This window comes from Garra rufa, chromosome 20 (assembly GCF_049309525.1).
Source record: "Garra rufa chromosome 20, GarRuf1.0, whole genome shotgun sequence".
NCBI classification, from domain to species: domain Eukaryota; kingdom Metazoa; phylum Chordata; class Actinopteri; order Cypriniformes; family Cyprinidae; genus Garra; species Garra rufa.
In genome coordinates this window covers 22,052,841-22,080,030 of record NC_133380.1, presented here as the reverse complement: position 1 = coordinate 22,080,030, position 27,190 = coordinate 22,052,841, and the positions used below count along the sequence as shown (strand labels likewise).

The 27,190-nt window shown below is 35.8% G+C and overlaps 1 protein-coding gene across 1 annotated transcript in view; it reads left to right on the top strand.

Moving 5' to 3' along the window:
• The first annotated feature begins 294 nt into the window (after positions 1-294).
• magi1b (membrane associated guanylate kinase, WW and PDZ domain containing 1b) overlaps positions 295-27,190 on the top strand; it is a 125,531-nt gene continuing 98,635 nt past the window's right edge. The window contains exons 1-2 of the mRNA XM_073825504.1: positions 295-307; positions 1,083-1,199. Coding sequence (XP_073681605.1) covers positions 295-307; positions 1,083-1,199 — 130 coding nt within the window. The remainder of the gene's footprint in view (positions 308-1,082; positions 1,200-27,190) is intronic.

Here is a 27,190-nt window from a genome sequence, read left to right as displayed (position 1 = left end):
TACACATATGCACAGTACACACACAACTTTGATAACATAATTGTACCCACAATTGATAATGTAATTGTACTATTCTAAATATTTATTGCAGTACCGTTCAAAAGTTTGGGGGTATTTTTAAAAAAAAATATTTTTTTAAATAAGTCTCTTATGCTCACCAAGACTGCATTTATTTGATCAAAAATATAGTAAAAACTCTAATATTGTAAAATGCTTAAATTTAGAGCTGTCAAATCGATTAATCGCGATTAATCATGTACAAAATAAAAGTTTGTGTTTACATAATATGGCTAAATGGCTACACATGGTACTGTGCATATTCTATGTATTTGTGTGTAGTTATTTACAGCATTTACAGTACACACAGATATTATGCGAACATAAACTTTAAGTTTGAATGCGATTAATCGTGATTAATCGATTTGAAAACATAACTATAATTCTATTTGAATATATCTTTAAATGTAATTCATTCCTGTGATGGTAAAGCTGAATTTTCAGCAACATTACTTCAGTCTTCAGTGTCACACAATCCTTCAGAAATCATTCTAATATGCTGATTTGATGATTGAGAAACATTTCTTCTTATTATTAATGTTAAAAATGGTTGCACTACTGAGTATTTTTGTAGAAACTGATACTTTTCAGGATTTTTTTAATGAATAGAAAATTACTTTGTTTGAATTATATGTTACTATACTAGTTTTTAATGTTGTTTTTACTGTTGTTTTACTGCTGTTCTCTATATGGATGCACTTATTAGCATCTAATATATCCCAAAGCTGTCCACTTCTTCCGTTTGCTCTCAAAAATGTTTTAAGCTACTACTATTTGAGACTATCGCGCCATGCTATATGAACATCCCAAATTCTGACTTCCAGAATGTTCTTCCAACCACGACTATATACCTGCTCTGGTCATATTAGTCATTTTAGCAACTGTTAGTACCATTAGCCGCTAGCAGGAACTTTTATCCTTTGCTAGTGAAACAATGAGTCAGAAGCAATCTACACTACTACAGATATCTGCTGAGTTTGCATATGATTCAGCATCAATAATGTGTGTTTCCCTTTGTTTTGCAGGAAATAAACTCAATAAGGACCTGAAGCACTACCTGAGCCAAAGGTTTCAGAAATCCTCTGCTGACTATGAGCTTCAGCAAACCATACGTGACAACCTCTACCGCCACGCTGTGCCTTGTGAGTACTCTTATTGTTTCTACTTTTCTCTGACTCTCCAGTGTACGGTCTGTTCTCTATACTGTACTCCGCTGTATGTTGCTCTGTCTTTCTGTTGCATTCTTTAACTGAAGTTCAAATGCAGAAGCTGTGTGCGCAACAAAGTGATGGCTGGACTGTTTGTTCTGAGGCAGTGGAGGGGAGGAGGCCATCAATATTCACAGAAATCCTCTTTTCGATTGAGTAGGTCGCAGCCACGTTCTTGAAGAGGTGTGATGAAATTGTGTATGTTTAAGTATTTGTGTAGAGAAAGAGAGTATTGGACGTGTGAGGTTGAGTGGACGTGCTTTGATTCTAGAAGTCCAGATAGATTTTCCCTTGTGTGTGCCTGTTCAGAAGCGTGTATGTATTTTAAACCGGTATTGCTGTAGTTTTGTGGATTTACACAATTTTTAAGATATGTGTGTATAGAAAATTGACTTGCCACCTGGTGCATTTAAATGATTTGACACTCAAAACGTGAGCTGCCTATATAGACAGTATTTTACAGTATTTTAAAGGGACAGTTCACTCAAAAATGAAAATTCGGTCATTATTTACTTAGCCTCATGTTGTTCCAAAGTTGTAAGACCTTTGTTTATCTTTGGAACACAACTTAAGATATTTTTATATTAAGATATCCGAGAGCTTTCTGACCCTGCATAAACAGAAACACAACTGATACATTCAAGGCCCAAGGTTCAATGCGACGTGGAAGAAATTGTTAAATTAAGTCATTTATTTGTGGACCAAAAAGTATTTTCGTAGCTTTTTAAAATTACAGTTGAAACACTGATGTCACATGGACTATTTTAACAATGTCCTTAATACTTTTCTGGGCCTTGAACATGTCAGTTGCATTGCTGTCAGTGGAGGGTCAGAAAGCTCTTAGATTTCTTTCAAAATATCTTAATTTGTGTTCCGAAGGTTTTTCTATGCGGTTTGGCTGTTTGTCCACACGCAAACGCAGTATTGGGTCACTAAAACCTAATCTTTTTGAAAACTTCTGCCAGGGTAAAGATTTTTAGAATCTCCGGTTGCAGTGTTTTGCAGAGATTTTGGCTTGTGACATCGGAGTGCACACTTTTTTCAGGTTTCTGATTGGCCAACATGGGTTATATCACAACCTGTTGGTTTGACAGCACTTAATAGCTATGGTTGGATATCGAAAACAGTTCCATTTTAAAACCGGTTTTAAATTTTCCAGTACCGGCTATTCGTCAAGACACATTTCATTCCACTTAAAGGAGTAGTTCACTTTCAGAGCAAAAATTTGCAGATACTGTACTCATAATGTACCCCTTGTCATCCAAGATGTTCATGTCTTTCTTCAGTCGTAAAGAAATGGTGTTTTTTTGAGGAAAACATTTTGGGATTTCTCTCCATATAGTGGACTTCTATGGTGCCCCCCAGTTTAAACTTCCAAAATGCAGTTTAAATGCAGCTTCAAAGGGCTCTAAATGATCCCGGCCGCGGAAGAACTGTCTTATATAGCGAAACCTTTTAAAAAATAACCGAACGTTTCGCTAGATAAGACTCTTTTTTTTCCTCGGCTGGGATAATTTAGAGCTCTTTGAAGCTGCATTTCGCAAGTTCACATAGAAGGCCATTGTATGGAGAGAAATCCTGAAATGTTTTACTCAAAAAAAACATAATTTCCTTACAACTGAAGAAAGAAAGACATGAACATCTTGGATGACAAGGGGGTGAGTACATTATCTGTAAATTTTGTTCTGAAAGTGAACTACTCCTTCAACGATTTCTGCGTTCACATTTTAATGTGATTTAAGCACATGAAGGGAAATGCGTGCAGCGCACACATCTGAAGCCGTTCCATGCATTTTCACTGCAGAAATGGTTGTTCTGGGAACTGATTTCTGTTTCAGATTTACTGACCAATATGCCCAAAAATGCGGCAGTTGGCTATATCATCAAGCACAGCCGGTTTTTGTCTTGAACGTAAACAGTTTTGAAAGAAAACGCATGTGTAACAGTATTTTTATTTTTTTTAGATCCAAGTGTGTTTGGTATTAAAGAAACAGCAGCCTAATGTTAATCAAAGCATCAGCATAAGAAAATCGTTCAAAGATCCTTGACTGAATATCTAACTTTAATGAGGATTAATCTATATTTTAATTATGAAAAGAAAACTAAAGGCTAGTGTTTTTAAACTTTTGATTTCTTTTTTATTTCTGTGTATTTATGTAAACTATTGCTAATTGATTTCTTTCTTCCTATTTTATTACTGATTGTTTACTTTTGTTTAACAATTTGATGTTTAAATTTTATATATATGTCTAGTTGTTTTTGCTTTGGTAGTTTTTGTTAAACCATAAGCAAAGTTTCTCTTGTAGATTGCTGCTTTTTACTTGTGTCTTTTAGCTGAAACAAAACAATTTGTAAAAAAGACAGAATAAATATGTTTGACATCTAAATGTTTGATTTAAAAAAAAATTGTATCTTATTGGAATCTAAACTAGGAATCAATAAGCAGAATCGGAATCAATAAAATTCAAACGATTCCCAACCATAGTCAGAAAGCTCTCAGATTTCATCAAAATATCTTAATTTGTATTCAGAAGATGAACAAAGGCCTTACAGGTTTGGAACAACAATGAGGATGAGCAATAAATGACAGAATCTTCATTTTTGGGTGAACTATCCTTTTAAGGCATCATAGAAATCATGAATATTAAGCATCACAACTGTTTTCAATACGATATCAATAACAATGTTTTTTGAACGGCAAACAATTTTGGAATAATTTCTTAAGATTATGTGAAGACTACAGTAATAACTGCTGAAAATCCAGTTTTGCCATCACAGGATTGAATTACCTTTTTAAAAAACTTCAGTTCATTGTATTATACCTAACTAGTGTAAAGAGTGTTAACAAAATGAATCTTTATTGTAAAGTTTTTTAATACCAATATTGAATGAGAATTCAATACAAAAAATAATAAAAAAGACTATTACTTGAAATTCTGGAATCTGAGGGTGCAAAAAAGCAAACAAAAAAACAACACCTTTAAAGTCGTCCAAATTAAGTTCTCAGTGATGAATACTACTAATCAAAAATTAAGTTTTGATATATTTACAGTAGGAAATTTCAAGTATCTTCATGGAACATGAAGTTTTTACTTTCGTGACTTTACTTAATATCCAAATGATTTTTGGCATAAAAGAAAAAATGATCATTTTGACCCATACAATGTATTTTTGGCTATTTCTACAAATAAATAAAAACAGTGCCACTTAAGACTGTTTTCTTGAGTCCACCATCACATTTGTGTTTTTCATGTACAGTTTTGAGTTCAAGTTTTGCTTGATTAACTTGGCAACATGCTAACATCAAACTCTTCTGCACAGGAGACTTGGGCGCTGTCCACAAAAACATGGGTATTTTCAAAACCACAGCTTTTTCTCTGTAGTTTAGCCATTCGTCCGTTCGAAAATGCAGTATCGAGTCACTAAAACCAAACTTTTTTTAAAAAACTTCGTCCAGGGAGAAGATTGCAGTGTTATTGGTTAGCCAGTGAAACCACAGATTTTGGCTTGTGATGTCGGAGTGCAGACTTTTTTCAGGTTTCTGATTGGCCAACATGGGTCATATTGCCACCTGTTGGTTGTTGGTTGCTCTTGACAGCGCTTCATAGTATGTTTTTGCATTTTTTTTTAAACAAAGAGGTAAAGAGTAGAGTTAGATGTTAGCATGTAACAAAGCCAACAAAACTCTAGCTCTCCACGAGGCAAGAAACAGCGAGGCAGCTCGCCGAATTTTCGCTACAGCTTTGCTGACGGTTTGCTTTGTGCATGAAATAGTTTTGATAAGTCATAACATTTGTAGCAGCACTTCCAATGCTGTCTATGCTTTAAATTGTTTGAATGGCGAGTTTTGTATCTTTCTCCAGTTAATAGAGCTGTCTCAGAGTAAACAGTCTGATCCATTAGCTGATGTGACAGAAAGTGAGTGGCTCTGTGTGTGTGTGTGTGTGTGTGTGTGTGTGTGTGTGTGTGTGTGTGTGTGTGTGTGTGTGTGTGTGTGTGTGTGTGTGTGTGTGTGTGTGTGTGTGTGTTTGAGAGTGATTGATACTGTAGACATGAGACAGCTGGAGGGACAGATGGGAAGGAAGGACTGATCAGAGTAGTGGGCTCCATCTCTCTTCTTAACTCCATCACTGTTTTGTGGATACAAAAACATAGCAGTGGCCTCCAGAAATCATAGCCATCCATATGTGTGCAACTTGAAAAATAAAAAACATGAAGTGAGTCATTTTTGCCAGTAGTGACACAAACAGAATTGGTTTGGTTGAACAATGGGAGACAGGGAGAGCATTTGGGATCTGTTTATAGAGTTGTGACGTTCGCGAACGAACCGATTCTTACCGTTCTTTCTGTCGTTCTTTTTTTCCTATGCGTGTTTCACACAGATGCACACAAATTAGCTCCTCCGCGAGACAGAACAGTTATAGGGGGAGGGGAGTTAAAGTAAGGAACTGCTTTGTATTTATTTACATTGCATTTTGTGTTCATTTAAAACTTGAAGAGCCCCTCCTATTTGCAGTTTTTGTTATCTATCAAAATGTTCTTTTGTGATACTGTTCTTGTATAGAAATTTTTCACTAAAAACTGTTTTACACAGACATTCATTGCAGCCCACTTTGTTATTGTTCATTTAAGACTTGAAGGGGCTGATGTCCTATTTGCAAAGTTTACAGTAGTAATAGTAGTAATAGTGGACTGTATGTAGACATTTCCATTTTATTTATTCTAATTTTATCTACAGTATATATTTAAAACTTTAAATATTTTTTGTTTTCTATCAAAATGTTCTTGTGTGATAACAATGTTCTTATGTGGAAGTGTTTGTAGTAAAAGCTGTTTTGCACAGAAATTCATTGCAGCCGGCTTTGTTTTTTATGTTTATTTGTGAGTAGGTATTGTATGAATAACATAACGTAGCTTTACACATACACACACTTTGTACTAAAGGTAAATCCAAAATAGTGATGCAACTGTCTAAGCAGAGGGATGTTGTGCAACCCTATGGAATATAGTCCACACATGACAAATGAGGTAATAATCAATATTTCAGAATAATTCAAACTCAGATATTGGTGTGTGACATCTGAGTTTTAATTATTTGACTACCTCACCTCATCATTCCTCCCAGTGATTATTTCCAGGATAAACTGAGATGCCCGCAAGCTGGCTTCTTAAAACTGACTGAATATTTAAAAAGAGCCAAAAGAGCCGTTCTTTTTGAAAGGAACGTGAGGTGAGGTAGTCAAATAATTAAAACTCAGATGTCACACACCAATATCTGAGTTTGAATTATTCTGAAATATTGATTATTACCTCATTTGTCATGTGTGGACTATATTCCATAGGGTTGCACAACATCCCTCTGCTTAGACAGTTGCATCACTATTTTGGATTTACCTTTAGTACAAAGTGTCGGATCCCCTCAAAGAGCCATAAATCCCATCACTATTTGTTTAGAAAATTCATTGCAAACTTCATCTTTAAAGACATGCTATGTAGATCGTGGACATTGAGGACAGATGAGATGTGAGGCCATCTATGTGAAACTAGAGCAGGGGGATGTGTCCGAATGCTCTAGAATCAACTTCTAAAGCAACGTTTGGGACTGTTCAAATGAACATCTTGATAAACAAGATGATAGGAGTGGCTAGAGATGATTTTAGGTCACTACATTACACACAATGTGGCTTTGACCTTGCATTTTTTAATTCCAGTAAAATGCAAACATGTCTTGATGTCTTTAATATCTGGTTTAATGGAGCAGTTGGTGTCTTGCTGTCAATTACCTGTTAATTTTACATGACGTGATGCTGGTGAACATGACAGCAATGAGTCAAGATTGATCAGAGCTTGTGAATGTGAGGAGGGTGGGTGTTTTGGATGCATGTGAGGGTCAGTTGGTGCTTATGCATGAGGAATTCGGAGGGGTGCAGCTGTCTCTTTTGTGCACTGATGGCCCGAGCAGCTAGTTGCCTCACCAGGTGGCCAGTGGCTGGGAGTGTGTGTATAAAAATGTGTGTGTGTTGTGTATGTTTGTGTTGGGGGTGTAATGGCCGGCTGGAGGAGAGTGACAATAAAGGCATGTGACCCTGAGATAGGACTGTGTGTCACTAATGCAATTATAGCTACAGATGCAGATTCAGCTGTCATTATGCGCGTCTGCCCTGATTAAGGTTTTGAGTCTGTGTTACTGTGAACACTGCTGTGAGTCAGAGTGTTACTTGATCAGTAACACTGATTTATTTATTTTTATTTTTTCACAGTTCTCTGGAATTCGTGATTCTGATTAATCAGTCGTGACATTCTGGGGTCAAATGTTCTCCATTGACAACATAGCTATGCTTGTTTCATTATAATTGTATAATTATTGTTTGTGAACATATTAAATATATGATTGATTACCAATTTTAGTAGTAATATATATATACATATATATATACACATACATACATACATACATACATATATATATACATATATACATATATATTAGTGGTGGGCATAGATTAATTTTTTTAATCTAGATTAAATCTTGAAATGAATCTAGATTAATCTAGATTAAAATGGCTAATTTGAATTCTGCCGAAGGCATTCAGAATATGTGTGCTACCCAAATAATGACTAAAAGTAAGTCTTTGAGAACGGGTTTCTCAAGCCAGGTGGCGCATTAGACCAGGCGCTCATCTCCTGTTTCCAAAATGCATTACAAACTGCTTGACAATTGCATTTACAACACAATTAACTATACAAACTTGTGTAACCAAGTACTTCTGCGCAAAAGGCTGTACGACGTGCGCGTTCCCGTAAAATACACAGGCGCGCGGGTATGGATAGCCTATCTGCGTGCATAGTCTTCCAATAAACTGCGTTGCTTTTAGAAGCGTCAATTCAGTTGTTGCATATAGTTTAATGTCTTTATTTCGGGATTATCAAAGTAAATTATAACTCAAACTTGAGATTTTACTGGGGCACAGCAGATTTTCACTGGGGCACGTGCCCCAGTAAAAAGGGTCTAGCAACGCCCCTGCCCTGAAGCGGCTTCATAACTGCATCCATGTTTGCAGACTTTGCACGTCTCATTTGATGTGGTAATTTCACAGAAGTTGAAGACTCGTTCTCGCCCCCTACAGTGCAATTCAACTAGATATACGTCATCCGCGCTAAAATATCAAGGTGAAAGTCATCATATCTTGCGTAGTTGAGACCCAGCTCCCAACCCAACTTTGAGAATAGATTAACGGCGATATTTTTTTTTATCGCGCGATATGAGTCTCACGTTAACGCAGCACGTTAACGCCGATAACGGCCCACCACTAATATATATATTTACATATATATACATATGTATATGTAAATTATTTTTTATTATTAATATTATATTATTGAATTTAATCCCGGCCAAATTATTGGTAAAGTATTATTTTAATATTATTAATATATATTAATATTATTATATTTATATAAAAAAATATATATTATTTATTCATTTATTAGTTTATTTATAGTACTATTATCATATAATTGAATTGAATACCCGGGCAAATTATTTGTAAATTACTCTGTTAATATAATTAAATGTATATATTTTGAAAAAATTATTTGTATATAAAAAAAGAATATGATTTATTTATGTATTATATTATTAATTTTGCCAATTATTATTTTAATATTATTAATATTTATTACAATTGTTATATTTACTTTATGATTTATAATAATGTTTTCATGATGATGATAATAATAATAATAATTATTATTTTTATTACATATTTAAATTGTATGCTTATTATTATTATTATTATTATTATTATTATTAATAATAATAATAATAATAATAATATATATATATATCAGTATTTTTTATATTTCTATAAATATTTGTCTATATTTAAAAATATATATAATATATATTTATTTAAATTATTATTATTATTGTTATATAATTAAATTTAATTACCAATTATTTATAATTTTGTATTATTATTAATATTTATTTATATATTAAAATTATTACTATTGTATACAATTGAATTTTCCACCCAGCCAAATTATTTGTAAATTATTATTTTAATATTAATCATATTTATTAAAATTATTATATTAATATTACAATTTATAATTGTTTTTAATTATTATTATTATTATTATAACAACAACAACAACAACAACAACAGCTATTATTATTATTATTATTATTATTATTATAAATTTAAATTGTATGCACAACCAAATTATTTATAAATTAGTAAAATATATTAATATTATTATATTTATACTTTAAAAAAAATGTTTTTATTATTATTATTATTATTATTATTATTATTATTATTATTATTATTATTATTATTATTATTATTTAAAAAATAATCTGCCCGGTCAAATTATTTGTAAATTATTATTTTAATATTATTAATATTTATTCCAGTTATTATATTTATATTATAATTTATAATAATGTTTTTAATAAAAATAATAAAATGTATTATTATTATATTTGTAAATTATTATTTTATTATTATTATTTATTTTATTATTATTATTATTATATCAATTATTGCATATGTGCTGTATATAATAGAACATTTATGTTCAGCCTAATTATTTGTTAATTATGATTATTATTAAATATTGTTGTTATTTATTTATTTGATTATATATAATAGAACATTTCTGTCAGGCCAAGTTACTCAATTCATGTACAAAAACGCAGTGTATTTACAAAGCCTACAGACATGGCGTCTGCGATAAAACTTGACCAAGTGTACCTAGTAACCTTTCTTTATGAGAAGGCACACAAATATGCATTTGTTGAGACAGGTGGATGCAAAATGAACTGCTACTAATGTAAAATGTCCTGATGTGAGCTATGAAGCCAGATGCCCAGCGCACAATTCATTCTGCTTCTGTATCTCAGAGTGTGTGTCTGAAATGCTGTTTATCCCCTTCTGCTTCTCTCATTTTTCTTCCAACCCTCCACTCAAGCATCTAGAAACAGGTGCATATGAAATGTTGTTTTGCGGCCCCGAGTACATCTGATTTCTCCGATTGCCGTCCTGTGATGTAATAGCGAGGAACAAAAGGCTGTGCCCTTTGTTCATTCCAGTCGTCTCCTCATTTCGCGCTCCAGCTTTTCACATCGCCGACACCGTCAACATAACAGATGCCACTGGAACGCCGCTCCCTCCCTCAGTGTTTTCACATTTCCTTCTCGGTCCCTCTGTTCTCGTCTTCATCTATCAGTCTATTTAAGCCTCCCTGTGGTTAGCCAGCCCCTGCTTGCCCTCTCTTGCTCCCCTCCTCTTTCCTGCATCCCCACACCCCCCCTCCTCCTCCACACCCCCTCTTTGGCTCTCTCGCTCCCTCCATCCCTCCATTTGTTTTTCTGCTCGGTAGCAGACAGCAGGATTGCAGCTGAAGACAGGTTGCCGCTGCGTTCTCTCGCCAGAAAGAAAGAAAGGATTACCGTCCGGAGGCTGCGCCGCGCCGAGGCAAGTCCGTCTTGTTTTTTCTGCACGCCTTCCGTCGCCTTTCGCGAGATGCGGCCGACGGATTACAGGGTTTGTGGGTGATGTATGGGGCTTAGTGCGTGCCGTGGATGCCTCATATATAGGCTAAAGGGTTGGATTGGGGGTGGGGTTGTTGTGGGGGTGGGGTCGGGGTTGTAGTGGGGTTGAGTCAGGGGAAAGAATACGAAAAAAGAGCCAAAGATCGAACCCTTCAGTCACATCTCGTTCACAGGGACAGATGGCTCCTAGCTGAGGAACTTTCTCATCAATATGATTTATTCTCAAGCCATTGTCCACAGTCCCTTTGGGGCACGAACCTCATTTTTCTCGTGTGTATGCGTGTGTACGCATGTATATGAGTGTGTGTGATGGAATGATGATGTGGCAGAGCGAGTACGGTGCACTGAAGGGCCATCACCCTTGATGTAATGAGCAATGATCAACTCGCCACCTGAACAAAAGCGCCCAGCGTCGAAGCGGCGCAGTGAAATTCAATTTGTCACTGCCCTTCGCACCACGGCGTGCGCTACGGATCCCTCATATGCTGCCTCAGACAGGTTACTGCCCAGTCATATGCTGTCTTCTCATGTTAGACATCACAAACATTGTTGCTAGGTAGATCTCTGCATCTGAGAGAATGCATGTGACTCGCAGCTTTCGCGGTTTCACTAAAAAGCAGATGTTTTCGAGTCAAATATGTGAAAAAACTAATTTGAATTTGTTTTAGCCACCCATGTCGAAGAGCTAGCTAATTAGCATTTAGCATGTGTGCTACTCTGTCTGCCGACGAGCGACACGCTTCAACCGCAGGCTTGGAGATCTGAAGAGCGCCCCGGTCGCAAGTCAGCTACGATTAGCAGACAGAAGAGAGATAATACCTGCAGGGAGCTGAGGGCTCTCAGTAGGGAGCGTGAACGTTCGGGTGAGTTTTAGTGTTGGTTTAATCCAAAATGCGTTTTTGTGCCGTTATTCTAGATCTGGTCCTCTCTGTTTGGGTTCGTCCTATGTTTCCAGGCTCCATTTTGATATGTCAGCTCAAGCTTGATATCACTGAGCAAGCATATGTGGGCGGCATACAACTATAGAGAAATTCCACTAAATCTGGACATGTTTGGAATCTGAATCCCTTTCCGTGTTTTTTTGTTGTTGGCTAACACCTTGTTTGGTGTAGACCAGGCCTGAAATGCCCATTCGTTCACAGCCCTTGACATTCTGAATTCGAAAGCATTCGTTAGTTCATTTGCAAGTCAAAAGCGCCCTCAGAAAGTGTTGATCACCGTGAGAGTGGACAAACTAGAGACCAGCATCAGGCCTGTCCAGGGGGCACTACTACTTTGGATGGGCGGATTTTAAAAGAGGTTTGAGGAACAAAAGGAGAAGAATGCCTCTTCAGAAAACACTCCATTCATGTGCTCCATCAGAACAAGAAAGACCAGGACTGGGGATCTGCAGCAAGTTGGCCATTTTTCTTTAGATTTTCTTCAGAATTACTCTGGGAAAGCTTAGAAGAGAAGTTTACTTCCAGAAGAAAAATTCACAGATAATTTACTCACCTCCTTGTCATCCAAGATGTTCATGTCTTTCTTTCTACAGTCAATAAGAATTTTTTTTTTTGAGGAAAACATTTCAAGATTCTCCATATAGTGGACTTCTATGGTGCCTGCGAGTTTGAACTTCCAAAATGCAGTTTAAATGCAGCTTCAAAGAGCTCTAAACTATCCCAGTTGAGGAAGAGGGGTCTTATCTAGTGAAACGATTGGTTATTTTCTAAACAAATTGACAGTTTATATACTTTTTAACCCCAAATGCTCATCTTGTCTAGCTCTGCGTGTATTCTCTGTATTCCGGTTAAAGACAGTTAGGGTATGTCGAAAACTCCCATCTCATTTTCATTTTCGCATTTGATATTCTTTGCATGTTCACTTTGTAAACACTGAGTCGGTACTTCTGCAGCGATGTAGGGCGATTTTGAAGTTGGAGGAGAAAATGAGATGGGAGTTTGTCGACATACCCTAACTGTCATGAGCCGGAGTTCACGCAGAGCTAGACAAAATGAGCATTTGAGGTTTAAAGCTTATAAATTGTCAATTTTTTAGAAAATAAACAATTTTCGCTAGATAAGACCCTTCTTCTTTGGCTGGGATCGTTTAGAGTCCTTTAAAGCTGCATTTAAACTGCATTTTGGAAGTTCAAACTCGGGGGGTACCATAGAAGTCCGCTATATGGAAAGAAATGACTGAAGGAATAAAGACATGAACATCTTGGATGACAAGGGGGTGATTAAATTATCTGTACATTTTTGTTCTGAAAGTGAACTTCTCCTTTAAGTATCTGTAGCCTAGTGTTCAGTTGTCCTTCACCTCAATGGAATGCCATCTACACATAGTTACCTTTCTAAACATACTCCTAATAAGGCATAGTTCTGTCACCATTTACTTATCCTCATACTCATCCAAATCTGTGAGAGAAGTTATTTTGAAGAATGCTATGTCCAAATAATGAAAGTCAATGGGAACTATCTACATCTTTTATGTTCCACTGAAGAAAGAAACTGGAAAAACATTGGAGGCTCAATAAATAATGACAGAACATCCATATTTAGGCAAACTCTCCCTTCAGAAATGCTCTAAAGATGCAGCTCTACAGTATATGCATACTAAGGCCTTCACCTCCATTTTTCCACACAACAAAGCGTTCCTTCTTTTCTTCAGCGGCTGATAGTTTGATGTTACGTAAAAGGTGAGCTTTAAATCCAAATCACTGCTCCACGGGGCTGAGAAGATGATTCACGCTGAGCTCCACCCAGAAATAGAAGCCTCATACACAGGCTACGTGACACAATGTGTTTCTGTTATTACCTCTGGCCTATTTCCTCAGGGTTTCATCTGGAGATGCGTGTTTGTCGTTTTGCCACTGTAATCATTCAACTCTGAGGGCAACACAGGAAGATTGAAAGATTTGCTTGAGAATTATGGGACTTGCTTGATGGATGAGGGAGGTAATTTCGTTGAGTGGCTATTAGTGGTCAAACGGCTATTCAGAACCAGATTCTTTTGATTTAATTTAGGTTCAAGTTCACATGCACATTTTAAAGGGATGGTTTACCCAAAAATGATAATTCTGTCATTGATTACTCACCCTCGTGTCGTTCCAAACCTGCAAGACCTTCGTTCATCTTCAGAACAGAAATTGAATTTGAGAGCTTTCTGACCCTTCAAGTATAACTAAACACCTAAGAGAAACATTTAAAAGGACAGTTAATCCAAAAATGGAAATTCTGCCATCATTTACTTACCCCCTAATGTTGTTCCAAACCGGTATGACTTACTTCCTTCTGTGGTATGTTAAAAAAATTGAGAAAAATGTTTTGTCCATACAAAAGTCAATGAGCTTCAGTGCTGTTTTGGACCCTTAATGTTCATTGTACAGACAAAAGTAGTTTATTTTGTGTTCCACTGAGGACAGTAAACCCCTTTAACTTCCATAATAGGACATCATTTCTAAATGAAACAATATTCAGTAGAAAATTATATAGGGTGGGTTTTGTCTTTATTTAAGAATCATGGATTGTCTTCTCTTATATTTGGTTTATATTTTATTTCTCTGGCTATACTTGGACACAATTACATCATCAGAAAAGAGATTTTGGGGCAAAACATTTTACATTTTTAAAAACCCTACACACACACACACACACACAAAAAAAGCACTGGGTGAAAAATGGACAAACCCTGCAATTGAATTGTTTTGACCCAGCAGTTGGGTTAAATGTTTGCTTAAAAATTACTATATTTCTTGCGTGAAATAAACCTAGAATGGGTTAAATCAATAGATGAACATTTATTAATATGTTAAATAAATAATGATTAATAATTAAATAAAAAAATTGAATTGCTTATTAATAAATGTTTAATGTTTGATGCTTGCTGATGACTCTGTAGGAACTTGTTTTTTTCCCTTTTATAATATATTTGTCTGATAAAGTGTTTACATTATCAACACAAACATTTATTTAGAAAATATAAATCTTTTTTTATTTCAAATTGTTCTCTAGGTGCTTTAAGACTAAATAATAAATGTTAATCTTTTGATTACTGCTGTTGCCTCTATAATTCTCTGTGTGATTTTTAATTTTCAACCCATCTTAAACCAGTAATATAATAATCTTTAAAACAATTTTTACATTTTTAAACAACCCAGCATGTTGGGTATGAAAACATTTAACCCAACAAGCTGGGTCAAACTAACCCAGCTTGTGTTTTGTCCAATATTTGCCCAGTGCTGGGTTGCCAAATAACCCAAGTTGAGTTGTTTTTAACCCAGCATTTTTTAGAGTGTACAGACCAATGATAGTCTTAATTCTTTAGACCTAAAGTACTTGGGTTATTTGGCAACCCAGCGCTCGGTAAATATTGGACAGAACACATGCTGGGTTATTTTGACCTAGCTTATTGGGTTAAATGTTTTTACCCAACTTGCTGGGTTGTTTTATTTAAGTCAACTGTTGTTTAAAAATTATTATATTGCTGGCTTAAAATGAGCTGGATATAAAAAAAATCACACAGAATTTTAGAGACAGCAGCAATAATAATAATAAAAAAATATTATTAAACAAGAACACCCATGGTCAAAAATATAAGATAAATTGAATTTAGTTGGGTGAGTACAGCATAGTTTACAACATTACACACCTTTATACTCGTTCAACAATTATCTAAAAGTAGCATTTTAATTTAAGTGTATTCAACTATTCTCTGTAGTCACTTTTCACCGAAATCACTCGTGCTAATGTGTTGCCGAAATCTAAGCTGTAATGGCAACTGTTTGTGTAGGGAACTGTGGACTTTAGACCGCTACCTCGCAGTTCACTCATAGCTGAAAATGCTGTGACTGACTCCATAACCTGCAGTTTACGTAAGGCAAAAGGCATTTCCATCATACAAAACGACCGCTGCTCATCCTTGTATGTTGCGTTGCATAAAATAATATACACTTTATATATTAAAGGTGCCATAGAATTGAAAACTGTATTTACCTTGGCATAGTTGAGTAACAGTTGACATACCGTGAGTCTTAAACACCATTGTTTGTTCCTCCTTATATAAATCTGGTGTTTGCAAAAGACCACTGAAAAAGAGGCCAATTCCAACATAACACAGACTATGATGTTATAGTCTCGAGATCATTAATAGTTATGCACCCAACATTTAGCCGAATCATCAGAAGTTCTGCGGGTAGGCTAAAACAAAGCGGGGACAATAGCAAAAATGGCAGATCACAGAAATAAATGTTATGTTCCAGGTTGTGCAGGAGATGTTAAGTGCAGAGATGGGTTGGTGTCTGTACTCAGAAAGGCACGGAAAAAATAATGCGTTCTGATGAAATAAGGCGAGCCACTAAAGGGACACGGTTAGCTTCTTGCTAGCACTAGCCTGTTACATTGCAATACATAAAATTTCACTTACCACATAAACAGAGTAAGGAGAGATGACTGCGCGGATGATGGCGAATGATTTGCAGATCCTGATCACCACTGACAAGCATCTAAACTTGTCAACTGTGCTAAGTACAGAGCATGTGCGATCACAAATCTCAAAAGTGAAAGTAAAAAGTTATCATGCATTCAAAACGGCAGTTTCAATGCCCCGCATATTAATAGCGGCACAAGCTCCGAAATTAAATATATTTTTCTTCATGTGTTCCTGCTGTGTGAGAGCTAAATGAGCCGCTCTGTGAAACAGCCAATCAGAGCAGAGCTTATCATTATTATTCATGAACCTTCCAAATAAGATAGTAACAGACCATGTCATTCTAGGGACAAATTCTAGGGTTGTAAAACCGTTTCTGTTTTTTATTTTATTTTTGCCCTTACCTAAGCCTTCTACCTTCTATGTAGATATCAGAGAACAATTAAAATATTGTATCAATGTATTCTATGGAACCTTTAAATAAAATGTATGTAAACCTTTATTTTTAACTGAAGAAGTGCATGACAGCGCTGAGAACCGCTCTCTCTTGTAGAGGACGCAAAAAGCCAACGCTTTTGGCTGTAACTCAGCAGCTGGGTGGTTTTGTCTGAGACAGGCTCAACCCAGCGGTTGGGTAGAAATAAATAACCCAGCAGCTTAGTTACAGAAAAACGACCCAGCACCTGAGTAAAAATATAAATAATAACCCAATGACCCAACAAGCTCAACCCAGCATTTGAGTTAAAAAAATAACCCAGCATTTTTTAGAGTATACTTTGTCTTCTTTTTGTGGAGGCTTATAAATAAAGAGAAATGACACTAGCCAAAATGTGGTCACACACAGAAGCCCTCTCTCCCCACCTCCACCCCTGCCGTAAGCCCCAGTGGCCTGCAGGAGTTAAACAATAGTATTGTATGCATGCACATGGCTGGCCTGACCAGCCTGATTTTTTATCTCTTCAATCTCATTCAGCCTCTAATCCCCATCCTAGCCCACCATTCGATTGCCTTAGTCACGTCGTATTTGTGTACGTAGCGAGAGAGAGTGTGCAAACGTCTTGTTTGCAGGGGGAGCCATGTGTGTATCTGTCTGCAAGTGTGTGTTGGAAAAGAAGGAGGGGGGATGTGGTGGAGCGAGCGTGCGAGTGAGAGAGAGAGAGAGAGAGAGAGAGAGAGGTGGGCGGGCGGAGGTGGATGAGTGTGAGCCTGAAGACGTTTAGCTCAGATGGTGTTTGCTGTGCGAGCCCCTCACATTGGCTGAGCTTCAACGCTGGGCTGGACGACTGCTTTACAGAGAAAGAGATTGAGAGGAAGAGGAGGAGGAGGGACGACAGACTGGGCAGCGCTAGCTGAGATACAAGCGTCTGATGCTCACCGGAACAGGATTCTGGGATTTTCTATGCTCTTTTCCGTTGGATTTCGGTCTTGCAAGATCTTGAGTGGATTGGAGGTAGCAGCTGCGAGGTTCTCCGCCAAGGTAATTTAGCTGTTTTTTATTTCCCCGAAATGTCACCTGGACTCTTCGGCTTCCGGGGTCTGGCGGTGGCTGGGGGAATGAGGGATGCAAAGAGATTGAAGGAGCAGCTGAATATGTGAGGGATGTGAGCGGATGTGATTTGTTGAGGATGGCAAAATGGTGCACCAGAGATGCCGCGGTCTGTGTTAGCCGCTGGAGCGTGCGCGTACGTGCCCGTCTGCTTGAGCGAGTGGAGGTTGAATTAAGCTGTGGTCACTTGACGTGTTGGAGACCATTATGTTTGGAGTTGAGCAGTGTGGCAGGCGTCTCTCTCCCAGCCCCCCTCCCACATCCACACCAGCCCTATGTCTGTCTCTCCGCTGCAGCCGCTGTCTCCAGCCGTATCTGTATCTCTGTCTGAAAGGCTGTCTTTCCTCTCGCCCTTTCATGTAAGCTCAGAAAAGATGCCTGTTTTGAAGGCTTCTATGTCTCTTTATTGGTTCTCTGGCTTGTAAATGACACATCTACAGAGCTGTAGATCATTTGATGAAGATGAAGATTTGAGCCAAGTGAATCTGAAGCCAGGAATAGGCCTGCTGTGTCTGTTTGTATAGCATGGCGTTTCCCAGCTCGGTTTTGGTGTTCAGGCTCTATCAATTCAGCTCATCTAAGCATTGATCGATATTTTCGGCAAAGCATTATTTGCCAGGTCTTGATGCATTGATCATTCGCTGAGTTGATTGGATTTGGTCATGCTTGGAAATCATGCTTTGTTTTGAAGTGGAGGTCTTTTTGGGGGGATCTGCTTTCAGAAATCAACTCCATTTTGTTAATGGGAATACGTGGGGTGGAAAACGCTCGAATCGGGGATCTGTGTTGTGGATTAACCCTTTGCTGGGACAGATGGTTCTCTCTCCCACTGAGCCGGAAGGGCTGGTTGTCAACATCAACATGGGCGCACATCCCCGAGCCTTTCCTGATCGTGAGTCTTCCCTTTCCCAGTGTCTCCCGCTTCCAGATCTCCCAAAAATGGGTAGCATGGGATGCCAAGTTTCTTCTCTGATCTCTTTCTCTCTTCAACCTTCTGCTTTGCCTAGTATAATTCATGCTGGCGCAAAATCGTTTACTAACATACTGGCAAAACATAATAGAATTTTTTTTAAAAATACTCTAGCTTGTTTTTGTAGAGAGATTACACTTCCGTTCAAAAATGTAGGATCGGTATGTTTTTTTAAAGAAGTCTTTTTTGCTTGTTAAGGCTGTTTATTTGATTAAAAATGTAGAAAAAATAAATAAATTGTGAATTATTATTGCAATTTCAAATATCTCTTTTCTATTTTAATATACTTTAAAATAAAATTTATTCCTGTGATGCAAAGCTGAATTTTCAGCATCATTATTCCAGTCTTCAGTGTCACATGATTCTGATTTGGAACCTGTGATATTTTTCAGGATTCTTTGATGAATAAAATGTTAAAAAGAATCTTTTTTTAACAATATACACTACCGTTCAAAGTTTGGGGTCTGTCATTTTTTTTCGTTCTTTATTTGAAATAAATTAATACTTTGATTCAGCAAGGATGTGTTAAAGGTGCCATAGAATGGAAAACTGAATTTACCTTGGCATAGTTAAATAATAACAGTTCAGTACATGGACATGACATACCATGAGTCTCAAACACCATCGTTTCCTCCTTCTTACATAAATATAGTATTTGCAAAAGACCAGCGAAAAATAGGTCAATTCCAACATAACACCGACTGTTACGAAACTTTCCCGAGATCGTTAATAGTTACGCCTCCAGCATTTGCATCGCCCGATCATCGGTAACGTCAGTACGTCAGTTAAACAAGGCAAGCCACAGAAGGGACACGGTTAGCTTAATGCTAGCGCTAGCCTGTTACATTGCAATACATAGGATTTCACTTACCACATAAACAGAGAAATAATTGCCTGATGATGGCGAATGATTTACAGATCCCGAGTATCACTGACGAGCAGCTCAACTTGTGTGGTAAGAAGCACTCCCTCTGCATTATAACTTTACACAGAGCGCATGCATCACACTAAACAGACTAAAATGTCCGCGATTCAAAACGGCAGATTCAACAAACCGCATATTAAAAGTGGCTAGAGCTCCTAATTAAACATATATTTTTATTCACGAGCCAGCTTTGTGAAACATCCAATCAGAGCAGAGCTCATTAATATTCATGTAGCTTCCAAATAAGGCAAAAACAGAGCATTTCATTGTAGGGGCAAATCCTAGGGTTGTAAATAGACCTGTAAAACCATTTCTGGAGATTTTTTGCCCTTTCCTATGCCATATACCTATGTAGATATCAGAGGACAATTTAAAATATTCTCTCAATGCATTCTATGGCACCTTTAAATTAGTAAAAAGTGATAGTAAAGACTTGTATTGTTGAATTAATGCTGCTGTTTTTAACTTTTTATTCATCAAAGAATCCTGAAAAAAGTATCACAGTTTCCAAAAAAATATTAAGCAGCACAACTGTTTCCAACATTGGTAATAAATCAGCATATTAGAATGATTTCTGAAGGATCATGTGACACTAAAGACTGGAGTAATGATGCTGAAAATTCAGCTTTGCATCACTGAAATAAAATATAATTTAAACTATATTAAAATGGAAAACTTTTGTTTTAAATTAAAATGTTTTTGTATTTTTGATCAAATAAATGGAACTTTGATAAGCATAAGATACTTCTTTTTTAAAAAAAAACATGAATACTAATTCCAAACTTTTGAACGGCAGTGTACATGTACATGTTGTTCATACTATATATTGAACAGTGTCTTATCATAATATTGCTGTTGATTATGCTATTGCATAATATTGCATTTACTTAAAGCCTTATGTTACCAAAAAAGTGGTTTTTGCTCACCAATTTACCTTTTTACCATGGTAAATTTGCTGTAATGCAATGTCTGTCATTGCGTATTGCTTTAACAAAGGCATTTAACCCAGCTTTAGTTATATTTCGTTGTCCAGATATGCTGATTAACCAATGATCGGTTTGTGTATGTGTAATGTGAAGCGCCATTAGCACTACAAGTGCAAACTATTGTGCCATTCGGTGTGTTTTGATAAATCTGTAGTGATTTGTCAACAGTTTGTGGGCATCAGTCAGACAGAAGAGAAAATCGAGGCTCTCAAACGCCTCTGCTGTGACAAGACTGTCAATATCTTATATCCCTTTGAACTCTACTGACGTCGCCTCCAGCCTGGACATGCCATTTATTGGTGCTTTGCCTTTTGATTAATGCTTCTGACAAAGTATAGGTGCTTTCAGTTTGCTCTTCATTTTTGTACTTCAGAAATTCTTTCTTCTAGTCCATGTCAGTCAGGATAAGCAACAGATGGTGTAATAATAACTTGTGAGTGAGTGATTTTTGGGTTTGGGTGATTAGTGTAATTCACTTGTGTTTGTTTCATTACTTTACAGAGAAACTCTAGCCACAATGTATGTGTAGCCCTGCTCATGGTTTCAATCTTAGTGGAAACTGTGGCCTTGCAAAAATGCATCAAGTAAACATGCTTCATGCCATGTGAATCCAGAGCTGCACTTCACTCCAGTGTGGGGAAAAACTGCTCTAGTAGTTCTGTCTGAAGCAAAGTTAAGTTAGAAAATACTTGATGCTGTAATTTACACATGAAGTATACATTATTCACTAATTATACTTGTGCCTTTTTTAACTAAAAGTCTTTCTTTGTTTAGAAAATAGAGCTATGGCTCTTGGTGTCAGTCTGGTGATGTTAAGTTTGTTGATAAAGTAGACTATACAATGGTGCAGGTCAACTTCAGATCCATTTACACTTGCTATCTTGTGGAAGTTTATATTTAGACCTTCTTTTACTCACACACACATACACACAAAAAAGAAATCACTGGAGGTTCACCAAAGATACATGTTTTACCAGGTGTAAATGACAATTTGTCCCAGCTGACCACAGTCAGATCACCAGAGACAGGTGTTAATGCCAGCTGTGATGGTAATATATTACATTTTAAAAGAAAAACTATTTTTAGGCCTGCTGTAAACAAAAAAGTTATTGTAACTGCTAGGGCTGTCCCCGAATAGTCGAAGATTCGATGCATCGATATGCGGAGCCTGATTCGACCACCGATCTCACAGTCGAATCTTCGCGGGTGAAACGAGCATCATACCATTTTGGCAATATGGGGGTGCTCAATGTCTAATTGCACACAGAACTACTGGTTTTGTACGGTTATATTACGTTATATACAGCCTTTGATTATGATAATGCAGTAAAAACAAAAGTTAAAAGAAAGAAGCGTTCAATAAATATTTTTAACGTGTTTGTGAATAAATCTAACCACCCCTGTGACAGATTTAATTTTCACTTGCCCTGATCCATGATGAGATGCGGACCATCTTGACGGCAGGGAGGCGGCGATCACACCGAACGCGTTTTTGCAATTGGAGGCGCCTCTTTTGAATGGTTTTCTGATGGCAGTGAGCGTTCTGCGCTCTGTTTATGCGCCCCCCGCGCCTCGAGTTTTTGCAGGAGCGCTCCGAGCGCCTGAAGTTGAAAAAAAAAAAAATCAACTCTGAGCGGAAAAACGCCCAACGTCATTCGCGTTCTTTTCCATTGTCCAATCGAATGAATGGAGAGGCGGGCCTTCTGTTGTGATGGCGAAAGTTTACCGTTGCTTAAAAAGTCCGGAGACTGCAAGAAATGGAGAAACCTTTGGTGTCTATCGTGGGTAACCAGGAGCTGTATTATTTAGGGTTTCTGCTAATATGACAGTTTACTTAACAGCAAAAAACTAAGATTTTAGAGCGTTCGCGCTATAATCCTTTGATTTGACTGACAGGACAGCTGTTTTGGTCGTTGCTTAGCAAAAAAGGCAGTGCTGTGCGCCTCGCGTTTTTAGAACTAAAAGACGCGTTCTGTGTTTTTATTTAAACCTAAATAAGTTCATCTGTCAGTTGGCAGGCAGTTTTGGTCGCTTTATTAAAAGTTGTTGCTGTGTGCAGTGTGTAAAATAAAATAAAAACTGTTTTACCCTCCTGCTGACTATAGTGTCGTGCCCCTCCAAACCCATTCACACACACACACATAACGTTAGGCCTAGATGATTCGACTATCGGTCGACTATAGAAAGATTCGAAAATTCTGATTCGACTATGAAAATTCATAGTCGGGGACAGCCCTAGTAACTGCTTGTACTTTTTCTCTATTGCCGCATGTTATCTGTAAATGAACATTATAGTTATGTATTAGTGCTGTCAAACGATTAATTGTGATTAATCGCATTTACAATTGTTTTTGTTTACATAATATGTGTATATTGTGTATTTATTATTTATATATAAATACACACAGTATATATTTTGAAATATATATTTATATTCATATATTTTTAATATATAAACAACATATTTTTCTTAAATATTTCTTAAATGTATATATGCATGTGTGTATTTATGTATACATAATAAATATGCACAGTACAGACATATATTATGTAAACAAAAACTTTTATTTTTATTTAATCACAATTAATCGTTTGATAACACTATCAGTCGAATCCATTGAATATCCTTTTGAAGTTGTGGTGGGACATATTAAAGGGCTCCTACCCTTTTTAAAAAAGCCATTGTTTTTTTGTTCTGTAAACCATGATGTGCTTGTTGTTAATGGTAAAGTAGGCAGTAAATGTGGAGGGACATTTTAATTTAAAGAGCATTTAATTGGACAAACATTTTAAGGCCCTATGAAATCCATTTTTTTTTTCTTATTCTGTTTTTCTGTCTTAATTCTTCCATTTAAATTTTTCTAGACTGTGTTTTAATGGTTAAATTAAATTGTATTAGTCAAAAAGCATGTCTAATTAATTGAAAAAACACAGCTGAAACAATTTTAATCAGTTTATTAAAAGTTTAACAAAACTTTTTAAGGCTCTATGAAACACGTTTAAATTTTGTTCTCAAATGTAGTTTTTGAGAATTGTCTGGATTCCATTTTAATGGTTTCATTAAATTTTAATAAACAAAAGCATCTCTAAATAATTAATTTATTATAAAAAACTAATTTATTATGATTTTATTTTACTTTTTCAGAAATACTGTCTTGTGTAGTTAAATTTTTCTGCTAAATAAATTCTGGTAAATAATTTTTCTGCTAAATATTCCTTTAAAATAATGTAATAATCATTTTGTTAGTAGAAGTAGTAATATGGTTATATTAAGTAATATATTTTTGTCAGAGTTTCTTCAAGTTAAACCGAATGTTTATTTGTATTAAAAGCATTTCTAAATAATTATTTTTATAAAGAAACTAATTTATTTTTATTTTATTTTGCATTTTTAGAAATACTGTGTTGTGTATTTACATTTTTAAATGGTAAATAATTTTTCTGGTAAATATTCCTTAAAAATAATGTTTTAATAATGATTTTATTACTACTAGTAGTAATATGATTACATTAAGTGGTAACACTTTACAATAAGGTTCATTAGTTAACATTAGTTAACCACATTAGTTAACATGAACTAATAATGAACTGCACTTATACAGCATTTATTAATCTTTGTTAATGTTAATTTCAACATTTACTAATACATTATTAAAATCTTGTTAACATTAGTTAATGCAGTGTGAACTAACATGAACAAACAATGAACAACTGTATTTCCGTTAACTAACGTTAATGAAGATTAGTAAATACAGTAACTAATGTATTGCTCATGGTTAGTTCATGTTAGTTAATACATTAACTAATGTTTAACTAATGAACCTTATTGTAAAGTGTTACCCATTAAGTAATATATTTCTGTCAGAGTTTCTTCGAGTAAAACCAAATTTTTATTTTGACGGGTTGATGTCAAAACCTTTAAGTTTCTGTTTGTAAAAGATATGACGGTAGTTTTGGGTTTTCTCACATGAAATGGTAAAATGCTCTTGAAGTGACTCTCAGAGCAGTTCTACACTAAAAAGTTTTCACCAGATTTAACTTAAAAACCTACGTTCAGCAGCTGCTTTAAATTTTTAAGTTAAATCAGCTGAAAACAAAAAGTCATTTTAACTTATTATAATAAAATGAGTTGATTTAACTTGTGAGTTGAAATGACTTAAGTTGATTTAACCTAAAATTTTAAGGCAGCTGCTTAACTTAAGTTTTTAAGTTGAAACTGGTGAAAACTTTTTACAGTGTAAAGATCGTTTATGTGTTCATGTACTCATATATTGAGGCGGCAGAAGCTGAAAACACAGCAAGCGTAAAGCATGCTTCAGTATATGTGTAATAAACAAAACTGCATCTGTGCCATTCATTCACACATAAATATGCAGAACATGCAGGATTCACATTTAAATAGTATTTTGTGGCTTAATATTCACAGACACTCATCCACTCATTTTGATTTAAGTGTACTGACCCACTTTTGATTCATACATCCAAAATTTGTCAAATTCCATGACATTCCATCTTAGAGGCTTACAGTGAATTCAATTTTTATGATTGGATTCCGCAATTCCGTTCGTGTTTTCTGCATCACATTTTTTTAATTCAGTGCTGTTTCATAGGAGAAATTTTGTAGTCAATTTTAAATTCGTACATCTGCTAAAACACCAACTTTTATTAGTGCACCAGTATATGATATATACAATGTTCAAGATGGTCTCAAAGCAAACATGCACTAGCAAGTTTGAAGTTTTGCCACCCATTTGATTTGTTTCATCATCTTTCCGGGCATGTCAGTGCTTTTCATTTATAGATTATAGAGAGAAGCACATGCAGGAAAAAAACAGAGATGACAAGAGCGCAAAAAGAAGGCAAGAGAAGAACGACAGAAAAAGAGAGAGAGAGAGAGAGCAGCCTGTATTACTCACTGGGTCAGGCTCATGAAAAATTTAATCAAGCCATGCAGATAACAGCTTCAGCTCAGAACAAACACATCCCATTGTACGAGAGCATTTTTCAATTAGTTTTTATGTATTTAACTGGAAGGGCATCAGAAAACGCATGAAATTGCTTCTGTGAGAAGAGCGCTGAAGACTTAGCATCTCGAACTAACCCAGTTTTTTCTTGTCGAGATATTGTAATCATGCTTTTATTTCGAGCCAAAAACCACAGGCCCTTTAATAACTTTGGAAATGCACAAACATCCGAATGCTGGTATAGTAAGAGTCTTGACTATTATTAGAATGATGATGATAATGAGTCGTTTCCAAATGCGTTAACAACAGCCTACGCTACACCGCTAACTGAATCTCGGCGGTGAGGCTCAGAGTCACTTAAAGCGTTGCGTCTGATTGATTGCCTCTCCAGTTACTGCAGTATTGCTCTCCAGGAATGCAATACCCTCCCCTTAAATGCCTCGATCTGCTTTATAACTGGACAATATGTTGCTATGTCCGATTTCACAATGCCAGGTAACATTTGTGTTGTGGCTGTGAGAGGTGACACTGACCTACTATGAAAGAAAACAAAGAAGCTCTGAAACTTCTTTGTGTCTGGATTGAGTATGAAAAATACAGTCAAACCAAAACATATTCAGACACCAGATATAAGATAGCAAAATATTATACCCAAAAATTTATACAGTGGACTATTAAAATAAATAAAAGATAAAAAAAAAAAAATTGGGACCAAAATTTTGATTTGACACTTTGACCTGACCATGTTTTATCTGACATTATCAAATTGAATTTGTTCTGACACAGTTTAACTCTGAGTTCTATTTTATTACCATTTTCTAATCTATAGCGAATCAACTCTGATCATTTGAGAAATGTTGAAGCTGTCTGAATAATTTTTGGTTTGACTAACTTTTGTGGGCATTTCGGACACCTGGATATATAGGTGCATCACAATAAATTAGAATGTCGTGGAAAAGTTTATTTATTTCAGTAATTCAACTCAAATTGTGAAACTTGTGTATTAAATAAATTCAATGCACACAAACGTAAAAGTAGTGTCTTTGGTTCTTTTAATTGTGATGATTTGGCTCACATTTAACAAAAAACAACCTATTCACTATCTCAACAAATTAGAATACTTCATAAGACCAATTAAAAAAACATTTTTAGTAAATTGTTGGCCTTCTGGAAAGTAGGGCTGCTCGATTTTGGCAAAAATCATAATCACGATTATTTTGGTCAATATTGTAATCACGATTATTTAAACGATTATGACAGGCTCCAAATCTTTACACAGTGATTAATTTAAAGATAGCAATACATCTAGAAAAAGATACAAATAAAACAAACAGTGCTTTAAAAATACTGAATACTTTTATGCAAGTCAAAAGTAGTCTAACAATACTACAGAAATTGAATTTGAATGTAAAATAAAACAATGTCTTCACTCTAATAGTTAAACATGCTTTGTTTCTTATTAAAACTAAAAACGTCCTTCATTCAAGAGCAGTGAGTGATGTTTCTCGTATAAAACGTATTTTTACGTTTTATTCATATTAGGCACAGAGACGCCAAAAGGAA